Raw genomic sequence first — 17,079 nt, forward strand, 5'->3', positions numbered from 1 at the left:
TGGGAACCACCTGCTCTCCCACCCCACACATGTGGCAGGCTAGTAGAAGGGCTCGCCAAGAAGACTCGGCAGCAGCCCCCAAGTCGGCATCCAGCACCAGGGCAAGCGACGCCAGCGTCCTGCTTGCACCCTCAGCCCCAGGAGCACTGCCGACAGCTGCAGGGCACCCACGTGGTTTAGCTCAGGGTGCTGGATCACGCCCAGTGCACAGCTCTGCTCCCCCACGTACCCACGGGGGAACGGGGCAAGTCCCAGCCTCTCTGAGCCTCAGACTCCGATCTGCACCATGAGGAAGGTAACAGCTGGCTGTCCCCAGACTCAACCAGCCCAGTGGGCTGAAGGCACAGGACGAAGGGCACAGCGTGCAGAAGTATGAGCGGGAGGCTGGGTTTGCCCTGGCCCTGCTCGTTAGTCCAGTGACAGCGTCCCAGGCAGGAGTGGGTGCTGGGCAGGTCCCTCTCCTTGGCTCCCCATCACCCTATGGGTGGCGCTGCCCATGAGAACACCCCCGCCTCACTGCTCCTGCAAAGGTCCACACCACACACACCTCAGGGCTGCGTGGATTCACTGGTGTTTTATTGGATTTTCCACAGGCAGCATGGACAGCCCCGTGGCCCTTCACCCGCCCCGATCCCTGCTCTGGGGCCCGGGCTGGGGGCTGTCCACCTCTCGATGTCTTCTCCTGAGGCATGCCATCACTGGGCCCCAGCCCCTGGGCTCAGGCTGCCATCTTGAGAGAGAAACCCAGTCTGCCCAGAGCCTTCTGGGCCAGGCTTCCCAGCCGGGGGCCCATCCCTGTCAGGCACAGGCGAGCTCTCCTGAGGGGCTCCGAGCCAGAGCTCCCGGCAGTGCCCACCCACCCCAGGCTGAGGCCAGACCCTGACTGCGCACAGCACAGCAGGCCCAGACCTACAGCTTGGTGTTGAGGTGGAAAGAGAAGTGGGGTGCCGTGTAGGCCGTGGCAGGAGGCACGTGCCATGGAGACGAGGCCGGGCAGAGTCTGTGGCACAGGGCACCATCAAAGGATGCCGGTGGGAGGTGCATCAGGCCAGCGGTCATGGGCGAGGGCGCTGTGGCGGCCAGCAGGTGGGCTGGGAAGGCAGGGATGACCAGGGGGCTGAAGGGGAGGGTGGCCTGGCCCTTTAAGGGGCCCAGGGTGCCAGCGAGGTTCAGTGGACAGTGCAGCATGGTACCCCTGTAGGCCTCCGGGAGGGCGGGGCCCAGCAGGCAGGAGACGGCCAAGTCAGGGCCCCCGGGCTTGGTCCCACACTCCTGGGCATTCGCCTCCTTCAGAAAGGGAGACACTGCCCGCAGTTTTTTGCCACCGTGGACCGAGCCCTCTTCCGCCAGGCTGCGCTTGTGGCCCAGGCCTGGGCTGCTCGGGAAGGTTGGCAGGGGCATGGGGCTCTCAGCAGGGACCTTGGTCATGGGGGACACCCAGCAGGCTTTGGGTTTGGGGTAGAGGCTGCCCTTTCTGGAGCTGCCCTTGTGGAATGCAGAAGGGCGGCCGGCATCCCCACCCCACACCAGCGGGGGCTCTTTGGCTGGCAGCCCCTCCTCCTTGGCAGGGGGCCCCAACAACACCCTATCTTTAAGACTGGGGAAAAGGTCCCTGGGACGCTGGCTGACAGGCTTCAGCACTTCGCTGGGGTAGGCGTGGAAGCAGCCGGTGACAACGGGGGCCGACGGGCGAGGGCCTGCCTGTGTCTCCCGCCAGAGGCCGCCCCCGGGGGCCTGCCTTCCTTCCAGGGGTGTCAGCCGGTCCCTGGAGTCCTCGGCCGGCCCTCCTGGGCTCTGGGGACTCTCCACGGGCGGGGCAGCTGGGGGTCCCTGGGGCTCCCCACCTGCCCCGTGGCGACAGCCCTCCTCCTGACACTGCAAGGCCTCTGCCTTGCTCACCTGGGCCAGGAGCTTCTTTTTGGCCAGCGGTGACATGATACCATGTGTCCCTCTGCAGTAGAAGCTAGACAGGAGCCGTTTGTAGGCCTCAGGGCAGCCACTGGCACCCAAAAAGGGCAGAGAGGGCCCCACGGCTGGGCCTCGCTGCTCCATGCCATCCCTGGGTGTCTCCTGGCTAGGAAGCCTTGCCAGGTCAGGGGCATCTGCTTTGGTCTTTGCTGGCATCAGCTAGAATGAGAAAAGGCCAAGCCTCAGGGGACAGGAGGGAGCCAGCTCTTCCAGCACGTTCGTGTAAAACTGTCAAAAGGCGTCCCATCCGCTGAACAGACACAGCTTGGTGTCAGGACATGGGGCCTGGTGAAATGGGGTGCAGACTAGGACTCAGACCCCACGTGCACTCCCAACTTGAGGGCCCTCAAGTAATGAACCACTCCATGACCCTTGCCCCCCCGCCCCGGTGCTGCCCTTGGGGGAGAGAGGTGTTCTGGGGGTTCCAGGCAGGGAGCTCTGCAGCCACAGTGAGCTGGTAGGGGGCGCTTTGAGAGGTATGGCACGGGGCTTGGAGCTCACCTGGTCCACCCGCTTCTCCTCCTTGACCTTCTTTGGTCTCTCAGTGGCCCCATCATCCCCCCGAGGCTCCTTGGCCATCTTGTACTGCTTCCTGGGCTTGGAGGGGGGCAGGGGCTTGTCATCCTCCCCCTTCAGGTGCCGCACGTATGGGAGGACCAGCCTGGGGAGGAGCCGGGCATGTCGCCAGGGGGCCAGGCTAGCAGGAGGCTCCCACCCTTCTAGGCCCACCCCGGCTTCCCCCCGGCCCAGACCGCCAACACCCCTGCCCGACCAGCACACAGACACCCCCCAGCTGTGGGGGCTGCCGCCCGCCCCCAGCCCACCGCCCATCAGAGTTGCCGGGGGGCAGCCCAGGGGCCCGCACCTCTTGTAGTGGCGGCCCCCACCCCACCGCCCATCAGAGTTGCCGGGGGGGCAGCCCAGGGCCCCGCACCTCTCGTAGTGGCGGCCCCCACCCCACCGCCCGTCGGAGTTGCCGGGGGGCAGCCCAGGGCCCCGCACCTCTCGTAGTGGCGGCCCCCACCCCACCGCCCGTCGGAGTTGCCGGGGGGCAGCCCAGGGCCCGCACCTCTCGTAGTGGCGGCGCGTGCATGTGGCCGCACTGGTGCTGCCCGGGCTGCCTCCCAGCTCATCGTACACGTTCTTCCAGAGGCGGCGGCCAGTCACCTGCAAGGGTGCCACGTCAGGGTATAGCTGGTGGGCGCCCCCTGCCCACAGGGTCCTTGCAGCTCGGGGTCCCCACTCAGAGGCTGTTTCTAATTGCTTCTCCGCCAGCAGGGGCAGGGAGGTTGGAGGGGGCTCCCCTGGCCAGCAGCCAGCCAAGTCCCCCTCCCAGGGGCTGCCTGAGCACTGGCCCTTTGTGAGTGCAAGGACAGGACAGATGAAAAGGGTGACGATCTTGCTTGGAACAGCAAAGAACGGGCGGGTAGGGCAGGTCCCTCCTCCCTGCGGCGCACAGGGAGCTGAGGAAAGGCTAGGGTTCGGACACTGCCTCATCCTCCCGCCGACAGAAAAGGGCAGGTCTGCTGGGCTCCCTCTTTTCCCGAGGTCCCGGGGGCACAGCTGATGTGCCGGGAGACGCAGCAGGGTGAGGACTCAGAGGAGCCATCCTTACCAGTTCATAGGCGCCTAGCTTCTCCACGGCCTTGTAGATCTTCCACAGGTTAACTGGGGACAAGAGGGCGCGGCCCCCGTCAGTCTTGGTGGGAGGAGGGGGCAGCCAGCCGCCTGTCCCCGTGGCCCCGTCAGGCTGGCACAGAACCAGCACATACCCAGACAGGGCCACCGGGATGGCTGGGCAGACCGCACCCTGTGTGCTGGGGGCCAGTAAGGATGGACATCTGGCCGCACCCACTGCCAGGCCGGTGCCTGGAGGGGGCAACCTTTCTGTGTGCAACCCCTGTGGCACGTCGGGGTCGCCCCGGATGGAGGTCCCCTGCCGGCCCCCCCCGTGCCTGCACCCCGGGGACGCACTCTGCTTGAAGCCGAGATGGGGCACCCTCTCGATGGGCGTGCGTCGCTCCTTCATGAACTTGTAGAGGCTGACCAGGAAGGCCTGCTCCTCCTCCTGCTCCTCCTCCCGCTCCCCGCCTGCCCCGGGGGGCTCCTGGGGAAAGAACACGGGGCAGTGGGGTGAGCCCCCAGCTGGCAGGAGGCTGCGGAGAGGCGGAACCACTGGCTGCTGGGGAGGAAGGAGATGCATGGCCACCGACTCCAGGCTCCCCGAGGAGGGAGCAGACCCTCACGCCCGACTCTGGGCTGCAGAGGCTGTTCCCGGGCTCAGAAGGACAGAGGTGTTCCACGTCAGCCCCGGACCCCAGGTCAGGGTCCACAGAGGCCTGGCTCCAGGGGCAGCCACAGGAGCAGCCCTGCCCCTTCCCAAGCTTCCGATCACTTCTTCACCTGGCTCTAGGTTGTCACGTCGCCATCTCAGCTCCTCTACCAGACTCTGAGCTCCCGGAGGCAGGCTGTGTGGCCCCGGGGCTCCCAGTGGCCCCTGTGGTCCAAACCAAAGGACGGTGCGTCCCAGCTGTGTGGGGCCACTCCGCCAGGCTTGCTTCCGTGGCCCGCCGTCCGTGTGCTCAGCGCGGGGAGGAGAGACCTTGTCCTGGGCTCCAGAGGGCCCTTGTGTCCAATGCACAGGTCTTTTGGTTTCTGCTCCTAGTGGGAATTTCTCCTGGTGCCCTTCCTGCAGCTGGTGGCTCAGGGCAGGGGGCTACTGTTGGGCTGGGGTTGGGGTCCCGGCTGGGGTGGCCCCAAACACGAGAGGGCTGGCAACCATCATCAGGGTGAGAACCATGCAGAGAGCCACGTGTTCCAAAAATACTCTATTCAAGTGTCATGACCGTAGTTTTGACTAATCAAAGACCTCGGGAAATAAACAAGCCAGCTTGCACGTTACCTATGAAATTGGAACACACTGCCGTGCCTTAAAATGGAGGCACTCTGACCACAGCTCTTCAAATGAACATGCTTTTCTGTTCCTCTTCTCTGAACTCCAGGAAATCTGTTAAAACCTGTTCCCATTTGCAGCTCCCTCCAGCCTGTGCCTCTGAAGCAAATGGCCAGAAAGCACTGATGCAGAGGCTGATGGCTGCGACTGTGCTGGTCAGCGCAGCAGCATCGATCTTACTATGGGACAGAAGGATGTACGTGTAGCTTAACATTGTAGAACAGAGCTTTACTCTGTTTCATAGATCAGGGCTCCAGGTCAGCCTCGTGCAATAAAAGAGTTCTGCTGTAAAAACAAAGCCTGAAAGTCCAGCCAGAGGTGATGGGCGAGCCCTCCTGTCTGCCCACTGCCCAGTGCAAGGCCCCAGAGAGTGGGGCTGTGCCCCTCTCTGGACTCTTTCAGGGTTGGGGGGGTTAGGGAACTCATCTCCAGGGAGTCTCCAAGGTCACCTGGGAGGCTGCACACAGGTGGGGCAGGGTGAGGGAAGGGGCAGGGAAGAGGCCTCCAGTGGGGGAGGGGTCACCCAACTCACCTCCAGGCGCACAGGGCTCCGGCTCCTTCTCGGCTCACCATCGGGCTGAGGAGACACGGGTGGGTCTAGGGGCTCCCCTTCCTCTGACTGCTTCCTTTTCCCTTTGACCGGAGGTGCTGGAGGAGGAGAAGAAGGGGAGAAGGGCAGGGGAGAGCGAGGACATGAGATGCTGGCAGAGGAGTGGGTGCCAGGAGGGCAGCGTGGCATCCGGATGGCCCGGTGGGGTCAGTCCTCGCCACCCTCTGCTTGTGGTGCCCAGCTGCCGCAGGCGGCCTCTAAACCACACAGGCTCGCCGACCGCAGCTCCTGCAGCCCCACCCATGCCACACCGGCCGGTTTTCCTTACTCCATTCCAGCCCTCTTCCCAAAACTATGAAGGAGACCCTAAGTCACCCTGGGGTCACGTCAGAGGAGGCTGGGGCCATGGTGCTCGGGGAAACTGTCTCCAAACCCCACCTCTCCACATAAGAGAGTATTTGCAGCGGCTCAGCCAAACTGGCATCTAAGAGAGCTGCGGAGGCCCCCGTGTTTGTGGGCCCTCGAAGCACCATGGGAGCCGCTGGTTCCACAGCCCCTCCACGAATAACCAAGAAGAAAGTTCCCATTTATGAAGCAGCCAAGCTTTTCTTAAGCATCCCTCATGATCCCAAGCATGCTCAGTCATGTCTGATCTGTTAGCGACTCCAGAGACTGTAGCCCACCAGACTCCTCCGTCCATGGGATTCTCCAGGCGAGAATACCAGAGTGGGCTCTTCTTGACCCAGGGATCAGACTCACGTCTCTGGCGTCTCCTGCATTGGCAGGCAGCGTCTTTACCACTAGCGCCACCTGGGCAGCTCAGCAGAGCCCTAACTGCCCCTAATTAGGTCACATACTCCCCTCACCTTCACGGCTCCTGGTGACCCTTCAGGTCTCACCTGACAAGCCCCAAGCAGGAAGCGGGGGGCCCTTCCCAGCCCTCAGCCAAGCACAGCACTTCTCTCTAGTCACCCTCACCTCTTCGCACCATACGGAGGGGGCCATCCAGACTGAGATGCCCACGGCTTGTCTGGCCTCCTGGCAGCTCGGCGAGGCCGCCCAGCACCCCCACCCAGCAGGTGGCAGGTAAGGGAAAACGTCTCCTCTGTCCATGGGATATTCCAGGCAAAAATACTGGAGCAGGGAGCCATTCCCTTCTCCAGGAGATCTTCCCAACCCAGGGATGGAACCCGGGTCTTCTGCATTGCAGGTGGATTCCTGACTGTCTGAGCTACTAGGGAAGTCCCATTTTGGAGGAGAGAATGGGCGAGTCTCACAACAACCTGATAGAGGGCCAGGAGGAGCCAGGAGCTCGACTCTCCTCAGGGCATCCTGAGAGTTGGGGGCTGCAAAGACATGGCCACTGGAAGCTGCTCTGGCCACGAAGAGGCTGATCAGCCATGTGAGACCACCCTTTCTTTCCTCCCTGTTGTTCACGTTGCATGAACTGTCCTGGTTCACTCCAGCTCAGAAAATCCTTACTGCTGGGAACCTGCAAGATTTCTCCTCCATCCCAGGTAGAAAAGAAGCTTGAAGAACAAGAAACCCGGGCTTCCCTGGGGGCTCAGTGGTAGAGAATCCACCTGCCGACGCAGGAGATCCGGGTTCGATCCCTGGTCCGGGAAGATCCCACATGCTGCGGAGCAACTAAACCTGTGAGCCAAAACTACTGAGCCTGCGCTCTAGAGCCGGGGGTGGGAGGGGCACAGCCACTGAAGCCCTCCAGCCAAGAACCTGTGCTCTTCAACAAGAGAAGCCACCACAGTGAGGAGCGTGCACTCCGCAACCAGAAGTAGCCCCTGCTCAGTGCAGCTAGAGGAAAAGCCTGTGCAGTGACACAGACCCAGCGCAGCCAGAAATAAAGAAGATACCCACAGCAGAGTGACCCTCGAGGCCAGCGGTGCCCAGAAGCCTGAGCTGTAGACCTCTGACTGCTGGGCAGTGTCCCCTTGGGCAGCTGTTCACGGAAGTGCCATGCAGGTTCTCGGCTCTGTGTCCCTGGCCCTTTCATATGTATGTTCTGTCAGTGAGTCCCAGAGGGATCCCGTTTTAAAGAGAGATTAAGTTGCCTGCCTCCCTGGGGGACCACATTCAAAGCAAGGTCTGTCTGACCACCCATCCAGGGGCCTGGCCTCGCCATCACTACGGCTGTGGTGCTTATCACCAACATTCACAAGCTTTGATGGGGTGTCCGAATAAGCCTGTTAGAGAAACTGAGCCTAATGCTAATTGGGCCTGGGCCGTCCTTGCAGGCTGACTCCTGATCACCGGAGACACAGCCAATCTCCAGAAACAACTAATAGTTAGGAGATATGGGTTCGATCCCAGTACTAATAACTGACCCCTCCCACCCCTGACGGATGCCTTTCCAACCGGGCCCTTGGGCAACTCTGCACCTCTGTCTTTCCTTCCCTGAATTGGGGCGGGGGTGGGGGGGAGAAAGACACTGCGGTCCTTTGATAACTATCTGTGAATCCTGAAGCCTTCAGCTAATCGGCTCTGTCCCCCCAGCTCTTCTCCTTTCCCTTCCTGCCTTCTCTGCTCCGCTTTCACACCCTCTCTCCCTTCTTTCCTGAAGGGAAAATGCTCGGCTCCGAAGGACTCTCTCCACCTGTTCCTGTGATGAGGCCTCTCACTGGCACCCTCCTGCAGATCGGCTACAAGGCTGTCCTCGGGCCTCAGGGAAAGAAGGTGGTGGAACCAGGGCCCACTGGATCACCAGGGAGAATTTAAAAGACATGGCGCCTGTCTCCCCAACCCTCCCCTAACATGAGTACGACTTAAGGTCCTGCACAGGGTACCAGGGGTTTCCTGGTGGCTCTGCAGTAAAGAACCCACCTGCCAATGCCGGAGACATGGGGTCCATCCCTGGGTCAGGAAGACCCCCTAGAGAAGGAAATGGCAACCCACTCCAGTATACTAGCCTGGGAAATCCCATGGACAGGGGAGCTTGGCAGGCTACAATCTGTGGGGTCACAAAAGAATCAGACAGGACTTAACGCCTAAACAACAACAACACGGGGCTTGGGGGGTGGGGTTCAAACTCCCCAGGGGGCCTGAGAAGGCAGCCAAATTAAGGGCCACCGGGACAGAGACGGGGACGAGAGCCACAAAGGGAAAACACTCTGTGCATGGCCGAGTTAGGGGGATCCGGCCTCCATTCTCGCCCACCTGGACCGCAGCCCTGGATGAGGGGCGAGGGGAGAGTCTTCGCCCCCCTTCCCGAGCCTGTCGTCTCCCTCTCTTCTCCAGTCATTTCGAGATCATAGCTCCCGCTAAATCTTCATTTGGAAAAAGAGTTCTGCCTTGAGAAATAAGTCTGAAACCCCCTTCCACAGGGGCCAGGGGAGTCTGCCCAGCTCCTCAGACCCCCAGCATAGACTGAGTGATCTCCTCCCCACACAGTTTGAAATTCTACTTCCCCCACAATCTAAAGGCTTGTAAGGAACACTCTGGGGGCTGGTTTTGGACTTGCTGTTCTCTTTCATTCCTTACGGAACGCTGGACCCATGCACAGTTTTAATTTCTGCCGCGTGTAACAAAACTTACTATCCAGAGCTCAAGTCCCCCATCATTACTCCTCTGAAAAAATTCCACCTGAACTTTAGGGTAATTCTGTCACATTCCAGGATGAAAAAGAGAAAGAGGGAAAGGATGAAGGAGAAGAAAGAAACAAAAGCCACTGGGGTTTTGACCGAGTTGCGTTTAAACTTAGAAATTACTCTGAAAAATGGCACCGCCTTTCTGCCGTGCACCCTCCTATGCAGGAGCAGTGTCTCCCCAGATGGAGGTCTCCTCCGTGGGGCTCAGGGGCTCCTCCTCAAGGGCCCTGTGGTCCCCGTTGAGCTTATTCCCAGTTGTCGTGCTGCTAGACAGCTGAGTGAGAAGAGCCCTGGGGACGGCAGCAGCCCCGGCCGCTCCTCATCCCGGCCGTGTGGCCTGGCCCTGTCACGGGCAGCGCGCGGGCGCGGCAGCGGCATGGCTACAGCCCTTCCTGTGCTAGCAGTCTGCTCGACTCCACAGCTCTGCGGAAGTCAAGCTTAACCCTCGATCCCAAAACTGAGGCAGTGAAGAGGTTAATTTCAGTCGCTAGCTGTGAAGGAGGGGGCTCCTGAAATGAAGCCCGCCTGCTCTCAAGCCCCCACCCCACCTCCACACTATGCACTTCACTGTCTGAAACCAGCCTCTCCTAGGCCCTGGCCTGGGCACTTCTGAACACTGGCCACTACATCTCCCCAGCACTCGGTGGGTATCATTATCTCTCTGCCTCATTAACAGATACTACAAGATCTGAGGATCTGAGAGGCTCAGTAACTCACCTGAGGTCACACAGCTTACCAGCAGCAAAGCTAGGATTTGCAGCTAGCGCAGCATCCATCTCAAGACCCTGACTCCAAGGCCTAGAGTTTTTTAACGGGCGCAGGGAGACCCCAGGGCTTCCCTGGTGGCTCAGTGGTAAAGAGTCTACCTGCCACTGCAGGAGATGAGGATTCGATCCCTGGGTTGGGAAGATCCCCCAGAGAAGGGAATGGCAAGCTGCTCCAGTGTACTTGCCTGGGAAATGCCATGGAAAAACAGTCGGACACAACTTAGCGACTAACAACAATAAAGCGAGACCCCAGGTTCTTTCTCGGTGCTCAGAGGGTGCAAACTGGCCGTCTCTCCCCAGGGGACCTGCAGTGTCACATTGCAGCACCCCTGTTAGTCTGCTGGCAAGAACCTGGGCCTGTCTTCCCAGAGAAGCTGAAAGCAGACGAGGTGGGGCAGGAGGAAGGGTGGGGCGGGGGCTCTGACCCCACACAGGTGTTTCTGGCCCTTACTTCATTCTCCCACCTATAGATGGGTCTGTTAGACCCAGTGGGCCCAATGTTCTAAGCAGAATGAAGCGAGAAATGAGGCTCTCCCCCCAAAAAACCACAGGTGGCTATGTTCGTGCGTGTGTGTGTGAGATCTGAGGTGTGCGCGTGCGTGCATGCGTGGGTGTGTGTGCGAGATCTGAGGTGTGCTCATGCGTGCGTGCGTGCGTGGGTGTGTGTGTGTGAGATCTGAGGTCTGTCACTCCGCTGCGTCTCAGGGCCTAGAGTTCTGCACCGCAGGGAGCAGCTGCTTCATAAACAGGACCTGCACTGCTGGAGAGGAGCTGGGCTGCGCCTAGTCCAAGGCCTCTCTCCCGCTCCTTCTCTCTCCTTCTCTGAGCTGAGCTGCCCCTAGTTCAAGGCCTCTCTCCCTCTCTCCTTCTCCCTCCTTCTCTCTCCCTCTCTCTCTCTCACCAACGCCGGGCCCCCCCCCCCCGCCCCGCCCCGCCTCTCCACTCTCGGTGTGATGGAAAGGAAGCGACACTTCCTTTCATGAAAAGTCACCCACTGGGAGCACCGTGTCAATTACGACAATAATGGTAACAGAGGCCTCAATAACAACCAGCAGACACACCACACCTTCTTGCCTGAGGTTGTTGGCTTAAGTTGCTCTTTGGCTTCAGCTGGAGCTGAAACAAAGACAACCTTTGAAGCGGCCAGTCCACTCAGCTCGGAGCCAGCTGCCTGGCGGAGCAGGGGTTTGGGGAGGGGGCCTGCCCAGGGCTGTGCTCCAGCCAGCACGGAGGACAGACGGACAACCTGGACACGTGCAGCTCCCCACCTGCCCTGCGTCCGAGTCTCAGGGGAGGGAAGAGGGGCCAGGGTGGGGGAGCAGCTGGGGCCAAGGTGTCAGCCTTGAGTGTAGAAAGGAGGGGGTGGGAGCACCAAATGTGAAATGACCAGCTCCCAGAGCCCCGGGATCTGGTGGTCCTGAAAGACCTTGACCCAGGGTGGGGCTGAGTCCCCACCGTCTTGCCCCTCCAAGTCTGGGTGGTGTCTGGTGATAAAAGTAACAGCTCCATCTCTATACTGCTTCCTGTGTCCCCACCAAACTGGGCTGGGTGGCAGCTTGTCCGAGACTTGGGTCAACAGTAGACGCACAGCCGAGACAAAGGAAGGCTGCCTGACTTCTGCATGGGGCACTCCTCTCTCTCTCTTCTAGCAGAGCTCTCCCAGAGTGGCTCTAGAAGCCCAGCCGGTAAAGCAAGGTCCAAGGCGGGTGTGGGCCATCCCAGGTCAATTTCCCACCGTGGAAGAGGAGACCATTGGGAAGGGAGAGAGGGGCAGGGTCTCAGAGGCCTAAACTGTCCTCACTGTCAGACCAGGGCTGGTCTCTAAGCCTCAGTTTCTCAGACTGTAAGCCCCTCAGAGAGCGGGGCTGATTCTGTGAGGTCCTTTCTACCACTGCCATTCCAAGTTCGAGGTCCAAAAGGGTCCCTAGGGCTTGGACAGGCTCTGGAACTCCACCCTGGTGACCCAACCCATTAGCTGCCATCTCTGCCCTAGCATGGTCTCTGGGACCCCACACCCTCAACTTTGGTGCTCCAGCTGGGGTAAGAAGCACCTGTTATCCTCCCTTCAGCTCCACGGACTCCTCTTGGCTAGCTGACGACCTCGCAAAGAAAGGGACCCTTGCTCTGGCCAGTACAGTGCCGCCAGACCCGCACCCTGAGCCCCTGGGGGCCCGGCATCGGGCGATCTCCTCCCCTATTCCCAGCGTCCATCCGGCTGGCGGCCTGAGGCCGGCGCGGCCGCATCCCCTGAACACTCCGCGCAAGGACCGAGACGAGGCAGCGATTCAGACTGAGCGCGAAGCCAAACGCTTCTCTCCTCGCAGCCCGTGCGTCTCCGCTTTCCACCCCCTCCCCGCCCCCCATCACTCGCGGGTCCGCCACGCTGTCCCTTCTGGAGCCCCAAGGGGAGAAAGATGAGCGGAGCAAAGAAGGAAGTTACTTCTTCCCTGCCGGGGGGTGGGAGTGGGAGGGCACAGAGGAGGGTGGACAGGAGACAACAGGAGAGACTACGGGAAAAAAAAGGAAAAAGGGAAGAGGAAAGAGAAAGAGAAAGGGTCGGAGGCGAGAAGCCGGTAACCGCCGAAGGATCAGCACGACTCTCGGCTTAAAGAGGAACAGTTGATTCTTCAAAATGCATTGAGCAAGTTCTTCAAAACCAGCGCAGAGTCACTTTCAGGAAACGGCGGCCGCAATGGAAAGCGCGCCGCGCGCCCGGCGGACCCGGTGCCCCTTCTCGGCGGCGCCGGCGGATTCTGAGAACCGCCGGGATGTGACGGCGGGGAGGGGCAGGGGAGGGTGGCGGGCGGGGGGCACTGCAGACGGAACTGCTGCGGACAGCTGTCACAACAAATTAGCTGAGACCAGCTCGAGATTGAAAACCACAGCAGGAAGTGAGGTGACAGGGCCGTACAGGACTCGGTAAATTTCAGTCAAGAGACCACGGAGAGTTTCGAGATAAACGCCCGGGAAGCCCCTTGGCCGCCAAAACTTTTTGTCTTTCCTTTTTTCGAACAGCGCGCGCCCGACACTAGGCTTTGGCCCCGGCTCGCGGCGCGAGGACGCGGGCGTCCCGGGCCGGACCACCTCGGCGCGCTCTCGCCCCCGAGTCCACCCCCAGCCCCCGCTCGCCCCGCAAGGCAGCACCGACCGCCGCGAGCGCCGGGAAAGACTGGGCGCCACAAACTCGCCCTCCCGCGGGGCCGCCCGTCCCGTCCCGTCCCGGGCGCACCGCAGAGCCACCTACCCATGGTGCGGAGAGCGCGCGCGGCGCCGGCACAGCAGCCTCCTCCGGCTCCTCTCTGCGGACCCCGCGCTCCGCGCGCGACTGACCCAGGGGCGCCGCTCGCCGGCCACCTCCCCCGGCCCCGCCCCTGCCCGCCCCAGCCCCGCCCCCCGCCCGCCCCCAGCCCCGCCCCCAGCCCCGCTCTGGGCTCCGGTTGGTGGGGCCAACCCTTCCGCGAGGGATGGGGACCGCCTCCTCATCCCGCAGAACTCTGGGAGCTGTAGTGTGCTCTCTCCCTCCCCAGGCTCACAAGCTGCGGAGCTGGGCTCCTCACCTGGAGGGGTTGAGGCAGGACAGCCAGGAGTCACGGCTTCCTTGCGCCTCTGGAGGCGAAACTCGAGTCTTGGAAATGTCCTCTTTGGTCTTAAGCAGGGCACTGGGGTCCGGGTGGGGTAGCAAAACCCTTCTGACTTTGACTTGAACTGGGTGGGAGACCTCTCCCATCTCCCTTCCAGCCCAACTTAGAAGAGATGGTTGGTGATAGCTAAACAAGGACCCCTTCCAAAGTAATAAGTCCTTGGCCAAAGCTCTGGGGGGACCCAGAAATGCCTGGGGCAGGAAGCCTGCTGACAGGAGCCTGTGTCCACCTATTCCTCAAAGACAGAGAGGGCGAGCTACAGGGTGAGCAGTGGAAAGAGGGGTCATGATCCCTGCTTGGGGAGATGAGGCTTCCAGTGGAGTAGGGGCCTTAGGAGATGTTGAGCCAGCTGCAGCTGGGCTTCTGCCAGAGGGAGAAATAACTCAGCCATATTCACCTCACAGAAGAGAAAACTTGGGTTTTCTCTTGGGCTTGAGAGTTCAAGGTCTGGAAGCATTGTTCACAATAGCCAAAAAGTGGAAGCAATCCAGTGTCCATTGATGGATGAATGGGTAAACTGTGGTCTGTATTCAGTTGCACCCAAGTCTTTGCCACTCTTTGGACCATGGCCCACCCAGGCTCCTCTGTCCATGGGATTTTTCAGGCAAGAATACTGGAGTGGGTTGCCATTTCTTCCTCCAGGGCATCTTCCCAACCCAGGGATCAAACCCAGGTGTCCATCTCCTGCATTGCGGGTGGGTTCTTTACTGCTGAGCCGTCAGGGAAGCCCCTAAACTGTGGTGAAAGTGAAAGTCACTCAGTTGTGTTCAGCTCTTTGTGACTCATGAACTATCAAGTCCGTGGAATTCTCCAGGCCAGAATACTGGAGTAGGTAGCCTTTCCCTTCTCCAGGGGATCTTCCCAATCACTGAGGTCTCCTGCATTGCAGGCAGATTCTTTACCAGCTGATCCACAAGAGAAGCCCAAGAATAGTGAAGTGGGTAGCCTATCCCTTCTCCAGGGGATCTTCCCGACCTAGGAATATAACCAGAATCTCCTGCATTGCAGGTGGATTCTTTACCAACTGAGCTATCAGGGAAGCCTGAAACTGTGGTATGTACATACAGTGGAATATCACTCAGTCCGAAAAAGGAAGGAAATTCTCACGTGTTCCACAACATGGATGAACCTTGAAGACATTATGCTAAGTAAAATAAACCAGACACAAGCTTCAAATACTGTGTGATTCCACATATATAAAGTACTTAGAGTCAAATTCATGGAACAAATAGTATAGAATTCTGGTTGCCAGGCTTCCCTGGGGGCTCAGATGGTAAAGCATCTGCCTGCAATGCAGGAGACCCAGGTTCGATCCCTGGGTTGGGAAGATCCCCTGGAGAAGGAAATGGCAACCCACTCCAGTGCTCTTGCCTGGAAAATTCCATGGATGGAGGAGCCTGGTAGGTTACAGTCCATGGGGTCGCAAAGAGTCGGACATGACTGAGCAACTTCACTTCACCTATGGCTGCCAAGGGCTGGAGGGAGGGAGGCAGGATAGGGAGTTAGTATTTAATAAGGCTTTCCTATCGGCTCAGATGGTAAAGACTCTGCCTCCAAAGCAGGAGACGTGGGTTCGATCCCTGGTTCTGGAAGATCCCCTGGAGAAAGGAATGGCAACCCACTCTAGTATTCTTGCCTGGAGAATTCCACAGACAGAGGAGCCTGGCAGACTACAGTAGATGGGATTACAAAGAGAGACATGACCGAGTGACTAACACACACACACACATTTAATAAGTACAGATTTTCAGTTTTGCAAGATGAAAAATTTCAGATGAATGGTGGCGATGGTTGCGCAAAAATGTGGATGTACTTCACATCCCTGAACTGTATACTTAAAAATGGTTAAAAGGGTAAATTTCATGTAATGCATGTTTGAGCCAAGGTCTCACATGTGGACTTGAACCCTGTCCTAACACAGAGTAAGCAACTGCAAATTGTTGATTAGTTTTAATACAAACAGCACTATGCGTTTCCTAATTTTGTACGATAAAACTGAGGCTCCAGAGGATTAATTAGCTCAAGTAAGACAGCTGGTAAATGGCAGAGCTGAGCATCTGAGCTCCAGTCAGGCCCCCTCCGTCATTCCCCTCAGCGTTTCTTGGCAGTGCTGTTAACTGAATCAGGGAACACAGCCTGAGAAGGAGAAAGTGTGAAGGGGAAGACTTGAGCACTGGTGAGGACACGATGGGCCAGTGAGATGTCCAGTGGTAGCTGGCAGTGAGGCCTGGAATCCATGACAAAGCACCGACTGGAAACACAGCTGGTTAAGGAGCCCTTGGACCCGTGCACTTCCCAGCCCTGTTTGCAGTCATCACCCAGCCATCACCCTAAACGAGCGGACCAGGGTTGTAGTTTGGTGACCCTGCAACTCTCCCTTATCCTTTGGCTCTGGGATGGAAGAACTCTCCAGGCTCAGTCCAGAGTGGACAACACGTGGGCTCCCTTGTCTACCTCGTAATGGGTCATTTTATAAAAGTCTGTGCCTGCAGATTTGGTAACAGGCACATGGTCAACAGTAGTAACTGCCTCTAACAATCATTATAATAGTGATTATGATAGGGCCCCCACACTTCTCAGTTTATAAGCCCTCCAGGAGACCTGAGGCTGTGTTAGCAGATGCTGTGGTAGAAAAGCTTTGTCCATTCTTTTTTTTTTCGGTGGCAGGGAGCCACAGCTTGCAGGATCTTAGCTCCCGTACCAGGGATCGAACCCTTGCCCTTGGCAGTGAAAGCTCTGAGTCTCAGCCACTGGACTGCCATCCTATTAGGATTGTTTGCCCAAGGTTTGGGATAGAGGCCTAGGCACTACCCTCAGCATCCCAGTCTCGGCCAACCCCACCCTCCCAGGCTGATTAGACTCATTGCCTGACAAAGCAGCAGATCATCCCACACAGGATAGAGTTATTCTGCCATCCCAGGCAGTCGGACACACACTCTCAGACAGTGGCTGTTGTGTAAAGCCTCAGCAAGTCAACACCTGCCTGTGTCAACCTGGGAACAATATGATCTAAATTTAATTGCCTCCTGAGGCAACTGTTTGCAATAGAAAGTAATTTACAACAGCCAATAAATCTTGCAGAGGAATGACATCTCCATTTGCTTCCCTAAAATCAAACATGCTTGTTGGTCAAGCTACTATCTGATGTACCTTCACCTCCTACCCACCGCTACCCTCCTCGTGCCTCCTCTAACCATCAGATCCAGCCCCTGATGGCCTGAGAGAAGTCGCCTGGGCCCTCCATGTCCTGCTGTCTCAAATAGATTAATTAAAAAAAACCCAAAAACCCACGAATGCATTCTCCCCATAAAGACATTACAAATAAATCATTTCTCTCTGACATCATTCCAAATTCAGTGCCCTCCCCAACCTAGAGATAAGGACTCTTATCACATTGGGTGGGCTTCCCAGGCGGCACTAGTGGTAAAGAACGTGCCTGCCTGCCAACGCAGGAGACATAGAGACGTGGGTTCGATCCCTGGGTTGGGAAGATCCCTGGACAAAGGCATGGCAACCCACTCCAGTGTTCTTGCCTGGAGAATCCCATGGACAGAGGAGCCTGTCGGCTATAATCCATGGGGTTACAAAGAGTCAGACG

At 58.8% G+C, this 17,079-nt stretch overlaps 1 protein-coding gene across 4 annotated transcripts; it reads right to left on the reverse strand.

The window, feature by feature from the left end:
• Nucleotides 1-555: 555 nt before the first annotated feature.
• On the reverse strand, nt 556-13,167 carry ARID5A (AT-rich interaction domain 5A). Of its 4 annotated transcripts, XM_027967099.2 has the most exons (7): nt 13,085-13,167; nt 5,454-5,569; nt 3,943-4,075; nt 3,584-3,636; nt 3,038-3,135; nt 2,470-2,629; nt 556-2,127 (listed from the first exon to the last, which is right to left on the reverse strand). In XM_027967099.2, the coding sequence occupies exons 1-7, from the start codon at nt 13,086-13,088 to the stop codon at nt 910-912; spliced, it is 1,782 nt and encodes a 593-aa protein (XP_027822900.1). In that variant the 5' UTR covers nt 13,089-13,167; the 3' UTR covers nt 556-909. The 4 variants fall into 4 exon arrangements, with proteins under 4 accessions (XP_027822900.1, XP_060269954.1, XP_060269956.1 ...); XM_060413971.1 differs by lacking the exon at nt 13,085-13,167 and having other exon boundaries at nt 4,372-5,565; XM_060413973.1 differs by lacking the exons at nt 3,943-4,075; nt 13,085-13,167 and having other exon boundaries at nt 5,454-5,568.
• Between the last annotated feature and the right edge of the window lie 3,912 nt (nt 13,168-17,079).

This window comes from Ovis aries, chromosome 3 (genome assembly GCF_016772045.2).
Source record: "Ovis aries strain OAR_USU_Benz2616 breed Rambouillet chromosome 3, ARS-UI_Ramb_v3.0, whole genome shotgun sequence".
NCBI lineage: Eukaryota > Metazoa > Chordata > Mammalia > Artiodactyla > Bovidae > Ovis > Ovis aries.